The 23,922-nt window shown below is 42.1% G+C and overlaps 2 protein-coding genes across 2 annotated transcripts; one reads left to right on the top strand and one right to left on the bottom strand.

Moving 5' to 3' along the window:
• Positions 1 to 2,007: 2,007 nt before the first annotated feature.
• On the bottom strand, positions 2,008 to 13,630 carry arhgef15b (Rho guanine nucleotide exchange factor 15b). The gene is made up of 16 exons (XM_079579685.1): positions 13,288 to 13,630; positions 9,045 to 9,522; positions 7,223 to 8,161; positions 7,066 to 7,117; positions 6,922 to 6,995; positions 6,533 to 6,780; positions 6,285 to 6,445; positions 6,024 to 6,176; positions 5,808 to 5,937; positions 5,302 to 5,376; positions 4,454 to 4,546; positions 4,223 to 4,377; positions 3,960 to 4,127; positions 3,791 to 3,876; positions 3,415 to 3,519; positions 2,008 to 2,702 (listed from the first exon to the last, which is right to left on the bottom strand). The coding sequence occupies exons 2-16, from the start codon at positions 9,424 to 9,426 to the stop codon at positions 2,533 to 2,535; spliced, it is 2,991 nt and encodes a 996-aa protein (XP_079435811.1). The 5' UTR covers positions 9,427 to 9,522; positions 13,288 to 13,630; the 3' UTR covers positions 2,008 to 2,532.
• Positions 13,631 to 14,817: 1,187 nt separating this feature from the next.
• hdlbpb (high density lipoprotein binding protein b) lies at positions 14,818 to 23,922 on the top strand. The gene is made up of 28 exons (XM_079579684.1): positions 14,818 to 15,191; positions 15,699 to 15,778; positions 16,053 to 16,154; positions 16,271 to 16,422; positions 16,648 to 16,863; positions 16,941 to 17,147; positions 17,225 to 17,440; positions 17,921 to 18,127; positions 18,305 to 18,412; positions 18,771 to 18,875; positions 18,949 to 19,027; positions 19,130 to 19,269; positions 19,347 to 19,451; positions 19,528 to 19,641; positions 19,715 to 19,801; positions 19,883 to 20,014; positions 20,104 to 20,322; positions 20,425 to 20,646; positions 20,718 to 20,936; positions 21,010 to 21,151; positions 21,278 to 21,405; positions 21,482 to 21,586; positions 21,667 to 21,801; positions 21,897 to 22,040; positions 22,131 to 22,310; positions 22,399 to 22,515; positions 22,592 to 22,747; positions 23,049 to 23,922. Exons 3-28 carry the CDS (start codon positions 16,079 to 16,081, stop codon positions 23,139 to 23,141), a joined length of 3,804 nt encoding a protein of 1,267 aa, XP_079435810.1. The 5' UTR covers positions 14,818 to 15,191; positions 15,699 to 15,778; positions 16,053 to 16,078; the 3' UTR covers positions 23,142 to 23,922.

Here is a 23,922-nt window from a genome sequence, read left to right on the forward strand (position 1 = left end):
CTTGTATATCAATGTTTTTTGTGTCATTTGATGATGTTGACTTGTATACCAAAATAAATGTTTCCAATAATTAGCACGTTTGCTATAAATATCTATATTTACACTGTACATATGTTGATTAATATGCACTATCCAAAAATAAATAAAATAAATAAATACTGACTATAAAAATAAATTCACACGGAAAATGTAAGGGCATTTGAATAATAATAAATTTTAAAAAACCGGCGTGGCTCTAGGCTAGCTTATTAGCTCGTGCAGTTTGCTAAGTGTTATCTCTTATTACTTTGCATCTACATTGCTGCTACTTGTTGTTTTGACTGGTTTTAAAACGCTCACTGAATTTAGCTATGTTAATGCCGACATTTAAAATGTAAATACTTTTAAATGATCGGTACTTTACCGTGTTAGTTTTGGACCTCTTCACATCTCCTGAAGGGGGCGCTGTTTGTCCTAAAGGAGAAGGAAGCGGGAGCAGGTGCAGCGTGATTTTATTTACATGCGCCTCATGCTGAACATTTGTTTTTTTACCTGAAGCGACGACAACAGCCATGGAAACTACAGAGTGTGTAAGTAGTAAGGCAGTAAAAATAATGAAAACTATCTACAATCTAAAAGTGTATTGTTTGCAGCAAAAAAAGCAGAAAGTCCATGCTCCTTTCTCCAACAGGACCCTTTTCCACCCCTCTTTTATGTCACTGTACACAAACCCAGGGGTGAGGCAGTGCTGTGGGGACATCCAAAAAGGCAAGATATTACATTTAAAGGCTTTGAAAAAATAATTAATATAAAGTAATATTTGTATATTTGTTTTCACAGTCCACCCCATGATCCCACAAGAGTTCTTCTACACTGATCCAACCATGATCTGTGGGACCAGAATACCCAACCATGTACATGAGCTAAAAGTAAGCATAAACATTTTAAAAGGAGTTGCCTACAAACAAAACAAATGCACTTTAGTCAAAATCTTTACCTCTTGCAATCCCCTCTTTATACTGGTTTTGTGTTTTAGGATTTTGACTGCTTCCAGCTCAACACTCCTCCTCCAATCATGTCTGCCTGTCTGGCCCCAACGCATCGCCCAGACCCTTTCAGGACCGAGCAGCACCTCACCAGAAATCTGGGTAGCTCCTCCTGGGAAACGAGTGCCCCGTTACCCCCTCCCATAAACCGAATGTGGGTGGTGATCCAGATGACACAAGAGGAAGACCAGGCCATCACCAACCTGCTCAAACTTCATCACGGGGAAGGGAAGTCACCCACGCAAGAGCCACAAGTGGACAATAAACACAGTCACAAACACAGTCACACACTTCCCCAGTGTGCAGATCTGATAAATGCACGGCTCGGCAATTTGCCACATTCAAGAGAGGCTACAGGGAGAGTGCTTGGAAAACATTGGTCTGATGCAGAACTAGATGTGGCGAGTACGCTTTTAACTCAGTTCGGGGGAAAAGGTGGAGACGATGGAAACTGGTGTGGCAAAGAAAGAGTTTTGTCCAAGTCTGAGGAAGATGCATTGTGTGGCCTCTTAAATCTAGGACTTGCGCAGAGTTGAACATGCACATTGCACTTTTTTTTTATTGCACATGTAACTTTTTTTTATTGCAAGTTAAAATATGCACCTATGTTGAAGTTTTCTTTCCTTTGTTCCACTGTTTTTATGGTCATTTTCATTTACATTACTTGGAGGGCAGTAACCATGGTGGCTCACTGTAAAACATAACTCATAATCACCCCATAAGTGTTCTTAGGCGCTCGAGAAAAATACAATAATGGAATAAAGTACTTATTTTGCAGGAAGCAAGCTTGGCTAACACAAGACACATTTCAGAGAGGTTTATTCAACTCAACACAGCTCGCTTGTATTTCCAAATCAGATCTGATGGGAATGTGCAAAAAACAAAGCCCAGACTTTATTTGTTTTGACCTCCAAGAATGTCATATGAAAACCTGTCAAACTGCATGTGAGTGTTGAATAAAGATTTCAAGTTTGTGCCACAATTAAGAAAAAAAAAAGTACTGCATTTTTATTAAAAACACTACTTTGGAAGTTATTTACAACATTTACAAAATAAAATACTATCAAACTGCAGGGGGAGCTAGTGTTTCACAATAACTAAAAATCTAGGGAGCTACTGAATCTGGCAACATGATCCTGAGTTTAACATGCATCTTAGTGTTTGAAACAGATGTTACATGCATGGGTCCTCTGCATTTTACTCTGACATAATATTCAGAACAAGGTTTTGCTCAACGGTCAGATAGGCTAAAAGAGGTAACAATTACTTTACAATTTACAATAATGTTTTGGCAACTTCAATGAATACTAAAAATGAACTATAATGACAAGATCCTTTTTCTTGTCTTGCAATGGAGTTGATGATCTGCTCTTCGCTCACCAAATTGCACTCAGACTAATTTCATGATTGCCTCCTCGTTTTGGCTTTCGGTTCCTCCTGTAAGAAACTCTGGTGAAAGTCTGTCACGTGTCTTTAAAAAGTGAACACCGCTTCAGTTGCTTGATTGTTAATTCACAGTTCGGCTTCTGGGGTTTGTGAAGTTGCTTGCTGCCGCCATGACCCGATAGCGCTCCCGTAGGTTGCGCCTCCTCACGTGCTCGTTGGTGATCTCTATGACGTTATCCGCAGGGAACCAGCCCTTCTGGCCGTCGGAGAGGCGAATCCCCTGGTACATGCCTGGGAATAGGGCAATGGAGGACAGAGAAAGGGGTCCGGGGATAGGGAAAGGGACAAGAGAAAAAACAAGGGGATGTTTCTGTTTTGTCCATGCAAGAAAGTCCAAACAAATTAAAAAACTGCTAAGGTAAATTAAAAAACTGCTACGGTCAAGGGAATGGATTGTGGATTTAATAAGAATTGGAGCGTAAGCAAGCCAGGGGGAGTATATTATTGGAACTTATTAAAATGTTACATCCAAGCAATACAGTACAACAATATGACCCCTGGCAGAAACAGCATAGATTACCTTTAATTGGTACATTTAAATATAGTCTTTAACAAGCCTATTTTCCATGATTATGGTCTGTGAGCAAATGTATCAATTAAGACTAGAACATGCTTGAGGCAAGTAAGTATTGACTGACGAGATCTAAACATGAACTAAATCATGACCTTGACTGTCTGTAAACCAGTCTAGACCAAGAAAAGGCAAATATTTAATGCACTAAAGCAAACAAAGCATATCTAAATTGCAAATCACCCCGAGTAGTACAACCAGTGCTATCCTTATCCAGTAATTCATTTTAAGGCTATATTGCATATTTGCATATTAACCATAACTGTCATATGTAATGTCATTAGGACCATCACTAAGTCAGGTGGTCATAATACTAACTCCATACCGGATTACTACCTTTTCCTTTAGTGAGAAATCCAAAGGCTTTCTTACCTTCGCTGCCTTTTTTAAGAACATTGATGATCTCCGTGGGCTCCAGGGAGATTTCGTCAGCCTGCTGGGCTATGTACTGCTCTATACACTGCACCTGTGGGCAATCTGACGCACACAAGACAAGGATAATTACCAACCAATGCAAAGTGAAACTATTTCTTAACACAGGAAATATTCATACCGCCCTGTATTGTATTATAAGGTTTACCTTTATGTATCATCAAGAAATACCACAGATCAAAAACTCCATAACTATTCTGTACATGGTTTGAACATTTAAGTTACTATGGGATTCAATAATGTATTTTTAACCAGCTAACTATGTAGACTTTTGCATTTTAGTATAAGACCGCTACATAATCAAACACTCTCTCACCCCAGTCTTCATAGATGACTTCATTGTCCACTTCGTCTGGTTTGGTGGGGCTGGGGAACGCTGCCATCCACCTTTCCATATCGGAGCTGGTGAAGAACAATCACATCCATTGTTACATTTTTTGGGGGGGTTCATTTTCAACTTTAACCTAAATCTATAACTAACTAACCGCGTGGGAGCTTTCAACAGCCGCTCCATCAAGCGCTTCTGATGATTTTCCAGGAGAATGAGGTTGAAGCAGTTCTCATAGATGCCAGTGTTGCTGCTAGTCTCATCTAAAGGCTGCACCTGCACCAAGGAGCGATGTGCGTAATCTGAGACCACGAAGCGCTCAGAACTAAAAAAAAAAGAGAAGCGCAAAAATGTAACCAGCGGGACTTCTACATCTGATTCTTAATTTTGGGGAAGTATTTTTATGTTGGCCGAGCTGACCTTTTCTTTACGGTGATTAAGAGGATATCGTTGAAGAGGAACAGGTAGACAGGAGTGAACTTTGCCCTCATGTTGAAGAGGGTTGCTCCTCTGGACATCTCCTGGAGGTCTCCCTTCTTCTCCAGGCGCCGCGTGGGCGAGATTATCGGGACAGCCTGGGTGTGACACAACGCAGCGTTACTAGAAGAGTAAATGACAGAATCTATTTGCAAACATCAACACTAATCTGACCTTAAGCTTCTCAAATTCCAGAGTTTGTGAAATGTGGATTAGCTCCTCAGTTTGCTTCATCTTTCCAACTTCTGTGTTGCACTCGTCAATTATCTGTCAGAGAATAGGAGAGAAAGGAAAATTGTTTATTGTTAATTGTTTCACGACTAATTCATTCGTTCATTCATTAGTTTTGACTTGAGAGGAACAAAAGGGGAGCTTTCTGTGTTAAATAGCGCTGCAGTGGAAAGCATTCATTTGTAGTTAAGGATAGGGTTTTTCTATCTCACGAATCATTGTTATAAAAGCCATTTAAAGCAGAACTAAGTAACTCATGCCCCTAGAAGCCATAAGCGCCACTGCAGGTGTCGTAGCATGTTAAGGTTTTTTACTCATTAATTGTCCGTGAGAGTAAATACTACGCTGACAGAAAAGACAAAGGGAGAGAGGGATATTGTACATCCAATTACACAATGGAGATAATTATTTTCACAAAAATTTGGCTGTAAATACTGTTTAATTGGCGCAAGCCCGCAGTTAGCTTTCCCCGTTAGCCTGTTAGCTTCTTCTTCATGATTCTATTAGTGTGTATTGTGCCTCTGACCCGGAGGCAGGAAAGTTGCAAGGGTGGTTTTCTGGCCAGAGACACCAGGGGGAGATGAAAGACCCCCCCAATCATCCCATCAACACTTGTATTACCCCCAGAGGGACTACGAAAAGGATTTATTAAGGTAAACAAGTTACTTAGTACTGCTTTAAAGCCATAGATAAAATATAAAATCAACGATAATCAATATAACAAAACGGGATTTATTTATGCCACGTTTAAGTGCCTTACGTCGGAGCATGAACTAATTGAGATCATTTACCCTTGACAGAGAAGCCAAAGCTTTTGATGCCGTCTCTTCTTCTTTGGTTTTCTCCTTTGTTCTTTTCAGAATGTTCTGAAACAAAAAAACAACAATTTCTATTTTGAAATCCGACAGCAACAATACACAAGTGTCACGCATTGACGCAAAGGTGTGTTATTGCGAGCTGTTTGTGCAAATAAGATGGCATCAATCATCGAACCGCCCTAGTGGAAAATGCTGCATAGAAAATGTTTGTGGAAAAATCGAGTGGAATGAGGATGTGCAACAACTGCCCAAAAGATGAATGCAGCAAATTCCTCAACTCAGGTAAGATGCAGCGAAAGCTTATTGACTGAGTTATGTCCACTTTTGTTTTGTCCCATTTTCCCACATGTGTAGAATTAAACAGTATATAATTACAAAAGTTTAAACACACTGGAATTGTTTGCAAAATGAAACAAAAGGCCAGAATGTCGCCGTCCTATAAAAATTACGGTTATTGAACTATGTGTTGCATCACTTACCTCAATGAGCATTTTCAGTCGAGTGATTCTCTGAAAGGGCAGCAAAAGGAAGGACATAAAAGGTAGGCGCTGGCACTGAGGGGACTCCTGGAGACGGGAAATAACTGCAGCAAAGTGTACATTGTTCTTTCTGTAAACACACACAAATAGTTCTATTACATTTTCGTTGAATGGCACAGCTATGAACAATGACTCAGAAAAGTGTGAAGTGTTTACAAAAGACTGGTGTAGGTCTTCTCTTGGAAGATCTGGTTGCGAACATAGTCAACATAGGCAGGGAAGTTGTGCTGGGCATGGTAGTGAATGATGTCGCAAATATCGGAGAAGACAATTTTCTCAAAAATGCGATCCTCCAGGTCTTTCAGGAACCTGTTCAGTGGAACGACAACAGAACGTTAACCAATAGGAAGATGTACTCCAGCTAAATGTAATAGAGAGACAATATAAACGAAACTGATATTTAGTTGTTTCTCCTACCTCTCGCTGACCTCTCGTATCCTGAGTATGTTGGAGAAAAGAACTTTCCTGTCTCTGATAATCAGAGTCTCTTCCAAATCCCTGCTTTCCAAAAAGTGTTCCGTCAGCACAAGTAACGACCGCAGGTAGGAGGTCTCCGATGTCAAGACCTCAAACATGCTCTATCAGTCAGAAAAGATAATCAGTTTGGGCTGGTGATGGTGGATAGCGCTTTGTTTCCCTTACACCTTAGTTTCATCATCCCTCACCTCCTGGTATTTACACTGTTCTGGGCTGAGATCCTCCAGGGCTCCACTGTCCCGTACGGCTGTCAAATCCTGCCACAGGGTGCTCTGTGCTGCTGTGGGCACTGGGCTGGACCTGGCATTAACAGCTGATCGACGAAGACCTCCCTCCGAAGAGAAGTCAGCACTGACTTTGCTGATGTTACGACAAACTGTCTGCCGCTTGATCTCTTTAGTGATGACACTCTCTCGATATGTCTGGTACAAGGGCTCTGTAAAGACAGCATTTAATCAATTTAATCACAGAAAGAGGAGTGAAACAAATAAACATGCTATACGACATGGAGAAAGGGGGAAGTGCTCTTGACTGAAATGGGCCATGAAAAGCTAGTGAATCGATTGGTAATTCTTACCCTCTTTTTGTTTGAACTCTTGTAATCTGTCCAAGGAAGCCCCCTTTCTAAGTGAAACAGTTCTGATTGGACGCCTGAGACAAAATAAATATATCACCAAAAGATCATCATTTTAATAATATGTGCACCATGACTAAGACTTACGGTATGTCCACGTGGTTCTCACTTTCTTCTTCAAGTTTCTCATTTTGTTCTTCTATAAAACAATGAAAATTACATAATTTTTACACATTTAATATCTAACTATAATGGCAAGTATTTTGTCCATGAACAGTAACATTGTACTATAAAATATAGAAACCTTTTTTCAGAGGCAGGGACTGCACAGAGGCAGTGCTCAGTCTGCGGGGGTCTGCCTTTGGGGGTGGTGGTGGTGCGGCTCTGTGAGGGACAAGGGGGCTTTTAGGGGGTGTGGTGAGCCTCTGTGGGCTTGTGCCTCTGGATGGGAGCAGAAATGACTGCGACTCTTCCACTGTGTTCTGTTGGTACCCACCCCGGAGCAGTCGTGAGAGGCTCTGACTTTCCGATGTAATGGGCATCCGGGGCGGAATAGCAGGGGGGATGTCCTCCAGGCTTGGGAGAAAGTCAGTATGAAACTCGGACGTTGGATCTGAGGTGCTGTATGACAGTTTGGACCTATATGCTTTCCTGACTGTTATCAAAGGGATATCCAGTTCTTTGCACTCGGCTGTGCTCTTTCTAGTTGTGGGCTCAGGAAGATTGAGCTCATAAATGTCCTCCTCTTCAGCCAGACTGTTTTTCTGGATGACTGAAGGAGAATGAGTGCGTTTTGGAGGAACTGGAGGAGATTGAGAGCGAAGCTCTGACAAAGTGCTTAAAACTGCATGAGGCCCAGGGTCAGAGCGCCTCCTGTGACCCTCACTAATAAGTACATTCAGACTGTGCTGGAACCTGGCTTTGTCCGGTTCATCTGGAAGTCCATCCACTTCATCTTCAGAGTCGCTCCCCAGAGCCTCCTCCTCCACTCCCTCTTCCTCTGTGTCTTCTGTCCTGTCCAAATCAGACTCCACCTCCTCTATTTCGTCTTCTTCATCGTCTTGTTCCTCCTCTTTGCCAGAGTCCACAGGGACCCATATGAGCATCATGCCGGGTCGCTGCAGGTGGCACACGCAGGTGCAGCAGGGATCACAGCAGGGACTAAGGGGGGTGTCCAGACTGCGCTCGGAGTCGGCCTCTCCTCTACTCATCCGCTGTGCCTCCACCTCTTTACCATCCGGCTCTGCAGCACAAAGAAATGCACAGCATTTATGAAAACATCAAAGCAGCGTAGAGACATTTCAGATTCTGTACATTAGGACTTAGGATATGCACCGTCATGCCTTTTACTGACCACTTTTTCACAGCAGCACTAAAAGCCTTTCCCCACCTGTCTGTCTATAAACTGGACACACAGAACTGCACAATCAGCACAACATCCTCGCACAAATACAGCACTGCACAGCTATAAATGCTGTCTTTTCAAGGCTAAATAGTGGAAGTGGAAGTTATGTAAAGTAAATACTTACAAAAATAATAAATGACCAAGGAACAGACGGTGAAATAATGGATGTAAATAATGGAAAAATCTATCAGGATCAGATCTAATCCCTGAATCGACAGCATCAGCACAGCCTGCATCTAACTATACTTTTTTGTGTGTGAATTGACGAGGATTTCTGATCAGACAACAACACTAGAAGTGTCAAGTGGCTTTCAAATTGATCAAAAAAATCACCTTAAAACATATTTGGCTTTCCGAGCGCCATCACATCTAATCCAGGTAAATACAAAGACTAAACCAGGTCTGAACTGTGGCGAAATCAAGACCAAAATAGTTCCTAACAAACACATGGATAAAAGTAAACATAGAAAAGACCTACAGATTCACAGAGACCTAAACATCATTAGTTTACACTCCAGCACTGAACGAGCTAAAGACTGGCACAAAACCAGTTAACGGTCATTTTATTAGTCAGCTGCACCACACCTGCTCAAGTCCACCACCACCCTGAACACACACAGACACTCCGCACACACGGCCAATTACTGCATGTAATGGAACAAGTTATTACTCATATGAATACTGAAAGGAAATGAATTCTGTCAGTAAAAGGACACTGTACCTGATCGGTCTCTATCCATAGCAGCACTGTCAACCTCATTTTCCCCCACGCTTTCCTGCTTTTTCAAAAATTTGCTCCTCTTCACGGGCAGCGGAGGAGGCCGAAGGGGAAGACTAAGCCGCCCTGGTTTTGGCTTTATGGTAGGCGGTCTTGAAATCCGCCGGTAAATGGGTTCAGCGTTACCGTTTGTGCTTTTGGCGCCCACTGCACTTGTGTCTTGCTCCTTTTTGCTGAACTTAGTCACCATACTTTGCACCATCCCACCGGAGCGCCTCGCGGGGCTCCCCCGCTCCCCCAGCGGAGAGGCGTCCGAGGGCTGCATCTCTGGGAGTACCTCAGGACGAGGGGAGGGGGACCGCCGGTACGCATCGACAGCTGACATGGCGTCTTCTTTGGTGTTACAATACTTTCACGCGCCGCACTGACCGCAGAGGCCAGGCTGTGGAGGCTTGAGTCACTTTAGAAACATCATTGTTACCTGACAAGAAAAAAAAGAAGAAAATTAGGCTAAAATATAGCACCCATTTTAGCCAGAACTTTCCTGTATGTAATAAATATTTACAACATTGGAGAAAATACTATGTGTTCCAAAGTGAGCTTAATCATCAGCTTAAACCCTGAGCTGTATAACGTAAGTCCTCAGAAGACTTTGCCCTTTCCTTCCAACAATAGCATTCCCGCAATCTCACTGCCTACGCTACAAGACAAAAACTAACAAGCATTATAAACTCGATATGTTTTGGTTTCATATTGCATTTATTACAAGGAATTTCCCCGCAAAGTCAATCTGTACGCTGCTCCTAAATGTTTTATGTCAATGTAGTAAATATTTACTACATTAGGAGACTGTGTTTCAGCAGGATAGATATAGACGGCGACAAAGTCTGGGAAAAACTGATTCTGTGACATTCAGGTTGGGCCTGTTAATGCTCTGCCTCTAGACATTATGTGCGTGCGCTATAATTGAAGGTTACCTGCTGAAAACATAAACACCATGTAAAACTGACACATCAAACATTTATTTAATTCAGTAACTTACTGATCAGATCAACAAAACCAAGCTCTCCATTACTATTCATGCATTGTGCAAGTACCAGCAGGCCTAGATTAAGATCGAACCAGGGCTAAACAGGGTCAAAATTTGACTAAATCACATCTAAACCAGAAAAACACTTTAGGTAAATGCATGACTAAAGTATAAATTAAATATCTAATTTAAATGAATGAAGTCTAAAATTGCAGACCCACAGAACTACCAGTTATATATGTGCCACAATTTGAGAACCACTGAACCACATTCCTACCATTCCTACCACTCCATCCAGCTAGTCTCGGGGTTGAACCAATCACAAGGATTCTCTCAGCTTTAGTTATTATTATTAATATTATCCAGGTATCAAAAAATAAAAAAAAGCGTCCACACAGCGACACAAACGAGACAAAAAAGTGACAAAAACGCCACAAAGGAGCATTTCTTTTCTGACAAAAAAGCAATGAAAAAGTGACAAAAAGAGTGACAGAAGAGTGAAGGTAGAAAAAGTCAAAAAAGTGATGGCGACGCAGCAAAAGGAAAAAGATCCGTTCAGATCAATTTTGTAGCTTTCAAATGAGGAGTTCCAATGGCCTGTAGGCTGTAAACTCTCCAGTCAAGCTCCTGAGTGCTAATTCAAAATAATGGCCAAAGCTCCGTGTTTTGATTTTTGGCATATTACCTTACACAAAACCTATGTATAGAACGGTAAGCAAATCTATAAACGCAGACACTTCAGGCTGCCCTCATTCTATCTCCCAAACAAGCACATTTCCAAGTCAAATTACCTCTGCTAGACAGACACAAGAAGTCAAATTAAAGCTCCATCTCCACATGGTGTGTAAATGGAGCCTAGCTGGCATCAGTTGAACCTCACTGCTGTAACAGACAGGCCAAATGTTCATGCTGCAGATTCCTCATCTACGTTTTTAAAGAAGTGTGTGGCAGCTGATGTAACGCCAAACTATCTGCAGGTTAGTCACACCGTGAGTCACACAGAGAAGAAATCTCAGTTCCTGAAGCACGTAGTGACATGAAATTTAGATGAAGGGCGTCCGAGAAACACAGCATGACTTCTTGTAAACAGGTGAGTTTTACGATCAATAAAACCTAATCATTAGGCATTTAAACTGCAATGTCAGTTTTAAGACATCTTTTAATGATGTGGCCGTTTCATATGAAAATCTAGTAGATTTCTTTTCAATGGGTAAAAAAACACACTGATTTATATTAAAGTGGCATTAACATTCAGACCATGTGACAACAACTGCTGATCCATTCCTTTGCTCTCAATCATAGTTGAGCTATTTCGGAAATGTGTTTGTAAATTCCATTCATTGCCATCAGAAAGATAACTCATCCATCCAAGCCCGAATGAAGACTTTTTACATAATAATGCATATGATCAATCACCCACAGCCATAAAAAAATGACCAGAACTTTCCCTCAATAAAACTCAGTCCCTATGAAACTGAGTAATACTTTCTACAGGAAGTCCACAAGGTCAGAGGCAAGATTTGATGCACTTTCATTTTGGGAAGTCAACAACAGCGCCAGATCCGGGACCTTTTTAAATAATGTAATCAGTGCATAGTGCCTAATACAGCCGGACAAAGGCATCGCCAGCAGCCAGCGGCCAGTATGGATAAGTGACGTCTCTTTCAGCGTAGCTCTCTCCAAAGTCAATACAACCCAGAAGGCACTGGCTGTTTGGAACTAAAGAAGGAGCACCAGCCTGTTAGACCAGTTTTAAGTATGCGCAATGTACCGTCAGTTTGGGGTTTAATAAGGGGAGTGTTATGCAACGTTTCATGACAGATAAGAGGAGAGTGAACCAAGGCAGCACAACATATCAACACTCACACAGTCACTGAGGTCTTCCATTAAATTCATTGGAACATCCTAAGCTGAAATGGAGAAATACTGCAATAACATCAATATCGTAACATTCAATACATTATAAAATATTGCAATTTTCTTATCCTTCATATAGCTAATGCAGCCCTATAGTGAATGAAAAGTCTCTGTCTCTCTGCCACCGCCACAGGATAACATTGTTTGGAGTGGCTTTGACAGAGTGTAAGTGTCAATGATGTACAGTGTTACTTCTGCCCCCAGGCCATTCTCATTCTCCATGGGGTGACATAAAAACCAGTCAAATGTGGGTGTGTTCTCACAAAAGCACTTATGGACAACATGGCTATTATGTCTCCATGCCACTCCAGACTAAATACACTTGAGGATACATTCCCCCCCCCATGATTCCTTCAGCACACCCCCCGACCTCTTTGTCTCCTTAGCCTGCATTGACCTGGTTAGTATAATAGTTCAGTAGAATTAAGAGTGTCCCAGGTCTACGAGACTTCACTGTCAGCCTGGGTCAGTAGGTTGATTCGCTGTTTGTTCAACGCACATGCCAGAAGTGTCTCTAAATCGATTAGGCCTGTTAACACAACACTCGTGTACTATCTGTGTGTTATGCCGTTTGATTGCATCCTAATGGGTGAATGGGAAGAGGCTGTAGCACACTGTGGTTGGCCAGGATCCAACCACGCACATGTGATGAGAGTGGAAGCTCCACGGTGGCCAGGAAGAGGGGACGGAAAGGTGTGTCGCAAAAAGGAAAACACACAAACACAGAGAAGGCTGCACAGTATTAATTTCAGTCTGGTTTGACATGGTCTAAGACTAGGAGCAGCCTGGCATAGATTAAATGGGTGTGAGACAGCTGTTATGCTACAAATATTCAATGAATGTGCAAGGAAGACACTATATAGAATATAGTCAGTCAGTTCACTGTATGAAACACCAATATTTTAGTAGGTACATTTCAAATAGACTTTTATCAAATGTAGTAAATGTAGTACAAGAGATAAGGTAGGGCAATAAATGTATTGAAAGAGATTATACACCCTTCCTCTGAGGCCCAATTGTTTTTTCCTGTACAGTGACAATAAATCAAACTACATAGACAACAATAACCCTAATGATTGAAAACTTAATTTTCTTAATAAAATTGTGAATATTTATGTTTATTTGTTTTGTTTAATTGACATCCACGATTACCAATAAACCTTTCCATAATGTATTCTAATGACTGTACAGTCGGCAAACAATTCTGGTAGGCTACTTCCCTCAAGGGAACAGGTGCCAAAGGTCCAACCCATACGCACATGACGCACGAAATATTAATAAAGAGAACTCAAAACTCACCTGTTTTAGCCAGACATTTCCAAATATCGAGTCTGTAGTTTTAGCAGATCGACCCAGTTAGCTTTAAGTAAACGCTGTCTTCTTCAAATCACAAGAGAGCAATTGGCTCCTTGTAACTTCTAACTTCAGCTACGAGGAGGTAAACGCCTTCGTAAAATAAGAAAAACAAAGAGCGGGCTACAATCTTTCAGACGAATGAGAGTCACTAGTCCAGGGTGTTAATGCTGTTTTGACAGAAGACTCGTGCGGGCACCCATCATCCCCCTTGTTGTCTTCTTTGTTACCGCGGCGGTGTCTGTGCGGGCCAGGAGTGGGCAGGAGTGGGTCCTCGGCGGAGCCTCTGGCCCTCAGCCAAAGCCAAAGCGCGGACTGCAGCATGGCGCATCCTGCAAGTGCACATACAATAAAAGTCCCCACGTCGCAGATTGAAAATAAAACATTCAAAGGTAAAATAAAACACACACAGGGACCGACTGTTTGTGTTTGTAGATGCTGTGTTTTCTATAGAACAGTTCATTGAAAAGACAAAGTTGAAAAAATCCATGCGTTCATGACATTTTATTTTGAAAGACCAAGTGGTAAATTGCAGTCAGATGCAAACTTTTCGCTTAGTGCTCTGTAGTGTGTGGTAGTGGTTACAGTATCTCTATGAGACTTAATCGAGGAAATTAATAAAATCATAAAGTCATAGTTTATTGCTTTTGTTTGACTAATAAGTCACTAATAAGTTTTTTTTTTTTTTTTTTGTACAAATTATGCATATTTCATTTAACAAGCGCACGTCTACAGGGATATTCCTCCATGATATAAATACTATAAAACCATAGAATTATATACAACTAATATAATAATAATAATAATAATATAAAACTAACTTTGTGAGCTGCCCCTCTGCCACTGTTCCCTGGTTCCACCTAGCGCCCTGTTTTGGAAAGACAAGAATACGGTCTTTTCTCTTTCCTATATTGTGACAATGTGTATGGTCTTCAGCCAATCTAGAGCACATATTATTATTTTGTCTATAATGGCATTTTTTTTGCAAAGTGTAGTCCTCTCCTCCCACAGAGCTCATAGCGAGCATCATCATGAATGAGAAGTAGACCCGGTCCGGTCGACAAACGTGAGACCCTGCACAACTGCAAATTAAATATCTCACACGGAAATTGGTAAATGTATCTATAGCGTACCTGTTAACGGATGGGGTGATTAATATGCATATGTAACGCGTGTCAGTGTTTGTTTTGATAGACAACGAAGCTTGTGTGGCTCTATTTAACGTGGATGCTCCTTCTGCGTAAAGATACTGCGGCATTTCTTTTATCCTTGATGAGTCGCATCACACGCTCGTGTCCTTCCGCGAGTAGAGGAAATACTGCTGAACCAATCACATCTGTGTTTACACCATCACCTGTCAAACACACACCCTCTGCTGGATTTCTCTCTGTAAGGTAGGGAATATATATTTATCGATTTTCCTCTGGTCAATGTGTTACATTTTCAATTAAAGTGGTTAGGTACAGTGTAAATTTAAAATGCCGGTCCGATCATCCTCTGTAGAAGGGCTAGCATCCTTAGCTAGCATGCTGAGCTGAGGCTGGTTATCTTTCCGCCTGGCTTGTTTTTTAGCCGATTATCAGAAAGTCCTTGTGCCTAATCATCCTGCGCTGAGGTCGGAGCGGAGCTGCATGTGTTAGCTTAGCAAACCGGTTTACATACATATCACTGTAGAGTTTACACCTGAAACGACACAGAGGTGAATTTAGCCCCGTGGCTAACTCCACCATCCATGCAGTGCATCTTCAAGCTAGTGCCATGAATGGGATTCGGCCAAACCAGGGACGTTTGGCGGAGTCGTTTGCTAGCGCACTGCACAAAGCACACTTCATCATCTTTCCATTCATTTGGTACATTTACACCTAATTATTTGTGCTGTTTTTATGTCTGTTGAGCAAGTCGTATAGATGGCTTTGTGTTTCTGGTATCCTTTCTACATAGGGTTACATTTATTTTTGAGTAATTGCAGCCAAGACCTAGCTTATTACACCGCAATAAATAGTTCAAATAAACGTTTTACATTGGAATGGATGGATTAATGTTCCAAATGTAACAATATCAGCAATGTAAAGAATTAATTCAAGTAAAATGTTGTCCCATGGTGACATTATTCTTGAGTGATGTAAGGATTTTGCCTAAACTCTTTTCACCAATTCATGAATTATGCTACAAAAATGTCTTAACCTCTCAAGTCTATTGAGTGCCATATGAATCATTGTTGCAAGTTGTGGTTCTCTGATCTGCATCATGAACAAGCTGTGATGCATGTGGGATAAATAAGGTTGCTGCTTAGTGCTAGTTAGTAACAGGTGTTATTGGATATTATTAGCCTTGTGTTTTTCATACTGTGCACCTAGGAGCTGAAAAACACAATCAGACTGAAGCGCTTACGGTAAACGCAAACTGGACGGACTCTCTGGCAATTGACCTTTTGCAGGTAAGCTTTGAGCCTTTGTTATGCATATTCATTGATATTATATTGTTTGATTGATCTATAATCACAGCTTTATCATTATGATTTTCTTTCTGCCTTTTAATCTTGAGAGACACAATCCCACTTCGTGTTTGTGATTTTAAAGTTGTTACAGGGATATCTCAGTTCAAGCAATGTAGTTATCTTTTTAATATACAGAAATTCTTCAAAATTCATGTTAATACTAAATGGAGTTAAATACCTACAATCTTAGATTACAGTTGTGTTTTTGTCATAGTGGAACAGCGGAACAAGTCTTAAACCATGAGCTCAGTGGCAGTGTTGACCCCGGAGAGCTTTGCGGAGCACCGCAGTGGCCTCAAGGATCAGGGGATTTCAGGTAATTTGGATTATTCATATTGTTTCTAGCAATCATTGTGTAATTGTCTGTCAAAGCATAAGGATGGTGCTGTTCCTTTGAATGTTGTCATTATCCCCAATGTGTCTCTTGTGCAGGCTGCGTCCCAGAGGATGAAGCCTATATCCCAACCTACCTTGAGGCCTTCCCTCCTCTCCCAGACAAAGGCACACCAGGGGAAAAAACTGGAGAACCTCCATCAGCATGGGGCGGCAAGATCAGACCCATCAAAGCCTCTGTAATCACTCAGGTAATCATTTTGCATCACCAAGCTGAGGTTTATTTATTGTAAAGATAAAGCTTCAGTCTATTTTTAGCAATCGGCCTTGATGACTGAACCATGTAGAGTGCATGCGACAAACTAGCTTGAATTTTCTTTGTCATTCCCTTCTTTCCCCTTTTCCTGTGAACCATCTGATGTCAAATAAAGGATGTGCACAAACAGGACATGAACCCTCTTTCTGTCTGTGTCTAGGTCTTCCATGTCCCCCTGGAGGAGCGTCGATACAAGGACAACAGCCAGTTTGGGGAGGGAGAGGAGGCAAAGGTTTGCTTAGACATCATGCAGCGAACTGGAGCTCACATCGAACTGTCCCTGGCTAAAGACCAAGGCCTGTCCATCATGGTTACTGGAAAACTGGATTCTGTCATGAAAGCTCGGAAAGAAATAGTTGCTCGTCTGCAAACACAAGTATGCTCAAAACCATAACCATAAATTATTACGAGTTTAATACATAGAACAGTAATAACATCTGTCTAATATTCTAGGCATCTGCTACTGTCGCCATCCCGAAGGAGCACCATCGCTTTGTCATCGGTAAAAATGGAGAGAAACTGCAGGAGCTGGAACTGAAGACCGCCACTAAGATTGCAATTCCTCGACCTGATGATCCCAGTGCTAATATTCGCATCACTGGAACGAAGGAGGGAATTGAGAAAGCTCGCCACGAGATTCTTCTCATTTCTGCTGAACAGGTTTGTGCAAAGTCGAAATGTGCATTTTATTAGCCTATTAATATTTAAATTTTCTTTTCTGTTTTCCACTTCACCAGGACAAGCGTGCTGTGGAGCGTTTACCTTTGGAAAAGGCCTTCCACCCGTTCATCGCCGGTGCCCACAACCGCATGGTGCAGGAGTTGAGCCAGGAGACGGGGGCGCGCATCAGCATCCCGCCGCCGAGCCTGCCCAAAGATGAGATTGTCATCACAGGAGAGAAGGAAGCTGTGGCACTGGCGCTCAGCCGTATCCGGGCCATTTACGAAGACAAGGTGCTTTCACACTGACACATGGTGACAGATGTGCACATTCAGTCTGACCTGTTTATGCAGATTCCAAGGGATGTTGCTTTGATGTACATGTTAAGTGCAAAAAGTTGTGCAATTTGGCCAAAAGCAATGTATTGATTGAGAGAATTCATCATGTTGAGAGAGCATTTCGATTTGTGTTAAGAACAAAAAGGAAAAATTCACTTTTATTTGCAGCATGTATATTTAGGTCAAGTGTTTTTCCTTCAATTCCTGTTTACTTGTGGTCTTGCTTTATTACTTCCCTGAGTCTTGACTCACCTTTTTGTGTTTACCCTTTTCCTCTTTTAAACCTTATCTTCCTCGTGTGGTCTGTTTCCTGCCGTTCCTGTCATTTGCCGCCTCCTGTTGCACTTGCATCCATCGCTCAACAAGCTCCTCAATCACCCAGTCAATGACTTCCTGTTCCTCTCTGTCTAAATCGCTCTGTAATCTCATTCACAGAAGAGGAAGACCACGACGATCTCGGTGGAAGTGAAGAAGTCGCAGCACAAATACATCATCGGACCGAAAGGCAACACGCTGCAGGAGATACTGGAAACCACGGGGGTGTCGGTAGAGATGCCGCCGCTGGACTCGGCTTCTGAAACCATCATTTTGCGAGGGGAACCTGACAAGTTGGGCCCTGCTCTGACACAGGTGTATGCAAAGGTAAAGTGATGAAAATAAATGATTTGTTCATTATATTTTAGTTGATTTGTCACAAAAATACGATCAGTCATTTGCTGTAGTTGGTTGTTTTGCTGTTAACAAGATGGCAGGGTACTGTTTTGTGAGAAACTATAGATTAAATTTCATGCATATTTTGTACCATGTGTTTGTGTGCAGGCAAAGAGTGTGATGGTGGTGGAGGTGACTGCTCCTGCCTGGCTCCACCGCTTCATCATTGGCAAGAAAGGACAGAACATTGGGCGAATCACACAGCAGCTGCCGCGGGTAAGATAATAATTGTTTTAGAAGTATATAGAAAATGCATGTAAAATGAAACAGTGGCGTAAATGATAAACTTGTGAATTCATTTTTCCCTGTCATGTGAATGTTTCCATGTTATGGCCATTAAAAGTATGATCAAATGTAAATGTTTGAGTGGTATTAGTTTAAGCCAACACTGTTTATTCATTGTTATGATTGAGATGAAGATCAGACCATATCTAGTGACCAAGTTAGGCAGAAATGTGAGAAATTCCAAAGCGTTCACATACATTTCCCTCCCACTGCAATTGTAAACACCGCATCGATAGCACTTTTGTTTTCCTTTCAAATCTGTTATAGCTTGGCATTGATTTGTGTGTAGGTGCACATCGAGTTCACAGACGGAGAGGAGCGCATCAGTCTGGAGGGACCCACAGAGGAGGTGGAGCAGGCGCAGGCTCAAATACAAGAGATCATTAAGGACTTGGTCGGTACACACAATACTGTTCACCATGAATAATGCTAGTAAACCTCACGTGTCATGCTTTTTATGTTTTTAGTTGGTGAGAATGGACTACACTGAAGTCTTCATTGATCAGCGTTTTCACAGACATCTTATTGGGAAGAATGGAGTGAACAGTGAGTAGAGTGTTCTATGTAATCTGAGGAAATGTCCCCAGTTATTAGTATTAAACTGTTATTGGACAGGATTTCTAAATTCCATAATTCTTGCCACTTTAGTTAACAGGATCAAAGAGCAGTACAAAGTGTCTGTCAGAATCCCCCAGGACTCGGAGCGAAGTGGTCTGGTTCGGATTGAGGGAGACCCCAAAGGAGTCCAGATGGCACGAAGGGAACTCATCGAGATGGTTCAAAGAATGGTGAGAGATGAGGAGCACATACGTCACAAACCGTTTGCACGAAAGGTTACTTATAAAAGCATTTCTTCATTTTTCAGGAAAACGAAAGAACCAAAGACATGATTGTAGACCAGAAATACCATCGAACAATCATCGGCCAGAAAGGGGAAAAGATCAAGGAGGTTCGAGACAAGTTCCCTGAGGTAAAATACTGTGTAGCATGTTTTACTTCATAGACATTTATAACATAACATTCATATTTCTTTCCAAATGTTTCAGGTCATTATTAATTTCCCTGACCCATCGCAGAAGAGTGATATTGTCCAGTTGAGAGGACCGAAGAATGAGGTGGAGAAATGTGCCAAGTTTCTCCAGAAAATTATTGCAGACTTGGTATAACCCACAGCCACAGATTGGCCTCAGTTGTGCAGCCACTGTCAATGTTTTAACTCTGTGCTTTTTGCAGATCGAAAACAGCTTCTCGCTCTCTGTTCCCATCTTCAAGCAGTTTCACAAAAATATCATTGGCAAAGGCGGCGCTAACATAAAAAAGGTAACATATGTTTGTTTCTTGAGCTACTGATTGAAACATCAATTACGGAATCCTTTCAAATATGCAAATCTTCCTCGGCAGATTCGTGAGGAAACCAACACAAAGATTGACCTTCCGACAGAAAATAGTAACTCGGAGATGATAGTAATCACAGGGAAGAAAAGCAACTGTGAGGCTGCCCGGGAGCGCATCTTGGCAATACAAAGAGAGCTGGTGAGAGGAATTATATTTAGATCCTATGCTAGGTATTAGGGCTTTGAAAACTGTCAAACATTATTTTAACCTGTGCTTTTCTTTTCCAGGCCAACATTAAGGAGACAGAAGTCACTATTCCAGCCAAGTTGCACAATTCTCTGATTGGCTCCAAAGGCTGCCTGGTGCGCTCCATCATGGAGGACTGCGGGGGCGTTCATATTCATTTCCCATCAGAAGGCTCGGGCTCAGACAAGGTCACCATCCGGGGACCAGCTGGTGAGGTGGAAAAGGCCAAGAGACAGCTGCTGCAACTGGCTGAGGAGAAAGTAAAGATAAATACACTGAATACTTTTGCTGATATCAAGTAATTCCCATTGTATGCCTAAAAATAATTAATCAATTTTCCCTTTTTCCTTTCTGATCCACAGCAAGTGAACAACTTCACTGCTGAGCTTCAGGCAAAGCCAGAGTACCACAAGTTCCTTATTGGTCGAGGAGGGGTCAATATTCGCAGAGTACGAGACAAGACAGGGGCGCGTATCATCTTTCCCTCAGCAGATGATGCAGAGCAGGAGCTGATCACCATTGTGGGCAAAGAGGAAGCTGTTCGTCATGCACAGAAAGAGCTGGAGTGTTTGCTCAAAAATCTGGTAAATGTTTTCACTGTGGTTAGAATAGAATAGACAATCAAAACCTTACAGGCTCCTCCTCTGTTGTGTAGGACGATGTTGTGGAAGACACCATGGACGTGGACATTCGACACCACAGACACTTTGTGTGCCGGAGGGGGCAGGTTCTGAGGGAGCTGGCAGAGGAGTACGGAGGCGTAGCTGTGAGCTTTCCTCGCACAGGATCCAATAGTCAGAAAGTCACCCTTAAAGGGGCAAAAGACTGTGTGGACGCTGCAAAGAGACGCATTCAGGAGATTATTGAGGACCTGGTAATAACAAGTCTAACATCTATCAACAAAATTACACAGTATGTTTCTGATCAACAACTTGTTTGGATAACAGGAGTCCCAGGTGAGTGTAGAAGTGGCAATCCCTCAGCGCTACCACAGAGCCATCATGGGCCCCAAGGGCAGCCGGATTCAGAACATCACCAGGGAGCACGAGGTCCAAATAAAGTTCCCTGAGAGAGAAGAAAGCACTGCAGGTCTGTCAACACTCTCGAACGGCTTAAATTACTTGTACTTGTGTTACCATTTTTCTGACTTATTTATATATATATATATATATATATTTATATATATATATATATATATGTGTTGTCTGCTTTTAGGCCAGGATGCTTTACTTCAAGAAAATGGTGACATCAGTCCTGAGGCTGAGTTCATCCCCCGAAAGTGTGACATCATCACCATCTCTGGACGGGCAGAGAAGTGTGAAGTCGCTAAAGTGGCTTTGTTGGTATGGCCTGTACCACTTTAGCTAACTGCGAAACATTCAAGACGGGGGTTTTGTTACTATTTTAATTTTCTTTCAGGCTTTGGTTCCTATCACGGAGGACGTCCAGGTGTCCTATGATCTGCATCGCTATATAATTGGTCAAAAGGGAAGTGGCATCAGAAAAATGATGGAGGAATATGAGGTTTGTTCACTAAAAAACTAAACTAAGTAGATTAATTGATACTAAAACCTAGGATTATGATTGTCACTTCTAATGTGCAGGTGAACATCTGGGTGCCACAGCCCGAAAGGCAGCTTGATGTGATCAAGGTGACCGGTCTGGCAGCTAATGTGGAGCGAGCTAAAGTTGGATTACTGGAAAGAGTCAAAGAACTACAAGCCGAACAGGAGGACAGGGTACGGACAGTTAAATGAAGCCTCTGATTATACAGTATTTTCTGTCACATAAATATTGGCTTTTCAACAACTGTTGGCTGTCTGTCTTCCTGTAGGCCTTGCGCAGTTTCAAGGTCACTATGTCAGTCGATCCAAAGTTTCATCCAAAGATCATCGGTCGCAAAGGAGCAGTCATTTCTCAGATAAGAAAAGACCATGACGTCAGCATCCAGTTTCCAGACAAAGGGGACGAGCAGCAGGTCTGAAAATGATCAATTACAACTATTCTATTAATAACCACTCGCTGTTTACTCTAAAGATCTAAAACTATCTTCCTCTGTTTTCTTCAGGACCTGATTGTGATCTCAGGCTACGAGCGTAACGTAGAGGAGGCTCGGCAGGCCATCCAGCAGCTGGTCTCCGAGCTCCAGGACATGGTGAGTCAAGACGTGCACCTCGACCCCCGGACCCACGCGCGCATCATCGGGGCGCGCGGCAAAGCCATCCGCAAGCTCATGGAGGAGTTTAAGGTCAGGTTACACACTGGCACTGGGCTTTTGTATTTCAAATCTGCTTTGGGACACATCTCGACTCTTGTTTTTCTCTGTTTTTGCTCAGGTGGATATTCGGTTTCCTCAGCCTGGCTCGGATGAACCGGACAAAGTGACAGTGACGGGACTTCCTGAGACTGTGGACAACGCCATTGACCACCTGCTCAATCTGGAGGAGGAATATGTGAGTGCCCAGTTACTTTTGCCTACGGATGATGGGACAGGAAACAAAAAAAAAAACATTTAATTTGTCCTTGCAGATGCTGAGTGTGACTGAAACCGAGACGTTGGCAGCTTACATGAAACCCCCGTCCCGATATGGGGGAGGCCCAGGAGGAGCAGGGGGAGGGGATGATGGCGGTCCGGCAAAGGGCTTCGTGGTCCGGGACGCCCCATGGAACGCAGCAGGGAACAAGGTTTGACAGCACAAAGACTGATTTGTTTTTTTGTCATAGATTTTACTTATGATTATAATTTATTTGAACATGTAAAAACAAAGTACATTATAATTTCCTTTTTTTTTAATCATATTCGACTAGGAGTGAGTATAAAATATGCATACTGTACCACTGGCTTTTCTCAGCCCAAAGCTCAGCCTCATACGTGCCTGATCTGAGCACGCCATTGCCCCGCCATGACTAAGACCCTTGCGGTTTCTTCAAGGCATCTTCCACACACTTACCACTGTCCATAACTAGCTTTGTAAATCTTTCGCAGGCTCCCGACATGAGCAGTGCAGAGGACTTCCCCACGTTCGGCACTGGCGTTGCCCCGAAGCAAACCTCAGCCTGGGGTCCGAAGAAGTTCTGAAATCATCAACAAACCTGTCTTGTTTATTCGAAAACTCGAATGCTGCTCGCCTTCCTTCCTTCTTCCTCGTTAGCGACCTCCTTTTTGTCCGTTTGTACGTCGTCCCTCATTTACCAACCTCTAAAAAACCAGCCGCAAAGACTTTTCCGGGAGATCTTCTCCTTCATGTTTTTTCCATGCGACTTTGTACGTGCAGTTTGGTTTTTCAGTGAGATGAGGAGGACTTTGGGAACTCTCACTTTGTGCTGTTTTGCTGTTAAGCTCTGACTCAGTTGCACTGCATTGGCGACCTTTCTAAAGCTGTCTAATTCTGCTGACTGCCAATAATGTCCCGCCCTACTGCTCTTGAAACTTTTATATCAGTAAAATGTGAAGGAGGGTCCAAGGAATTTGTTCTTGGACAATGGGAGTTTATTTTATAACATTTTTATTCATTGATTTAATTTTAAGTCGGTATTTCCTGTTTTACAGTGTACAATGCTTTTACATGTATTTTCTTTTTCACGAACTACATCAGCAGACAAAGCACTTTTGTTTGTGTGTTTGTGTGTCCACAGGAAATTTCCTCTTACAGTTGTATTTATTTAGGACCAAGCTGGATTCTGCAAACCAGGGCTGCACGATATGAGAAACAAATTGTGATATTTGATAACTGTCTTTCATGATGACGATATTACTGTGATATTTATACCAAGCCATTTAAACACATTTACACAATTTAAACTAAAATCTTAAGCATTTAGATTTATCAGAAAATTGTGTCATGACAAAATTAGGACCA

The sequence above is a fragment of the Gobius niger genome (genome assembly GCF_951799975.1).
Source record: "Gobius niger genome assembly, chromosome: 21".
Lineage (NCBI taxonomy): Eukaryota > Metazoa > Chordata > Actinopteri > Gobiiformes > Gobiidae > Gobius > Gobius niger.

Coding starts and splice junctions, on each gene's coding strand:
- arhgef15b (XM_079579685.1), bottom strand. CDS start 9,426: ATGTCAGCTGTCGATGCGTACCGGCGGTCCCCCTCCCCTCGTCCTGAG. Junction 6,446..6,532: donor AACAGTGTAAATACCAGGAG/GTGAGGGATGAT, acceptor TCTGACTGATAG/AGCATGTTTGAGGTCTTGAC. Junction 3,877..3,959: donor CTGTTGAAAGCTCCCACGCG/GTTAGTTAGTTA, acceptor GTTCTTCACCAG/CTCCGATATGGAAAGGTGGA.
- hdlbpb (XM_079579684.1), top strand. CDS start 16,079: ATGAGCTCAGTGGCAGTGTTGACCCCGGAGAGCTTTGCGGAGCACCGC. Junction 19,802..19,882: donor GCGGCGCTAACATAAAAAAG/GTAACATATGTT, acceptor CTTCCTCGGCAG/ATTCGTGAGGAAACCAACAC. Junction 22,311..22,398: donor AGCTCATGGAGGAGTTTAAG/GTCAGGTTACAC, acceptor GTTTTTGCTCAG/GTGGATATTCGGTTTCCTCA.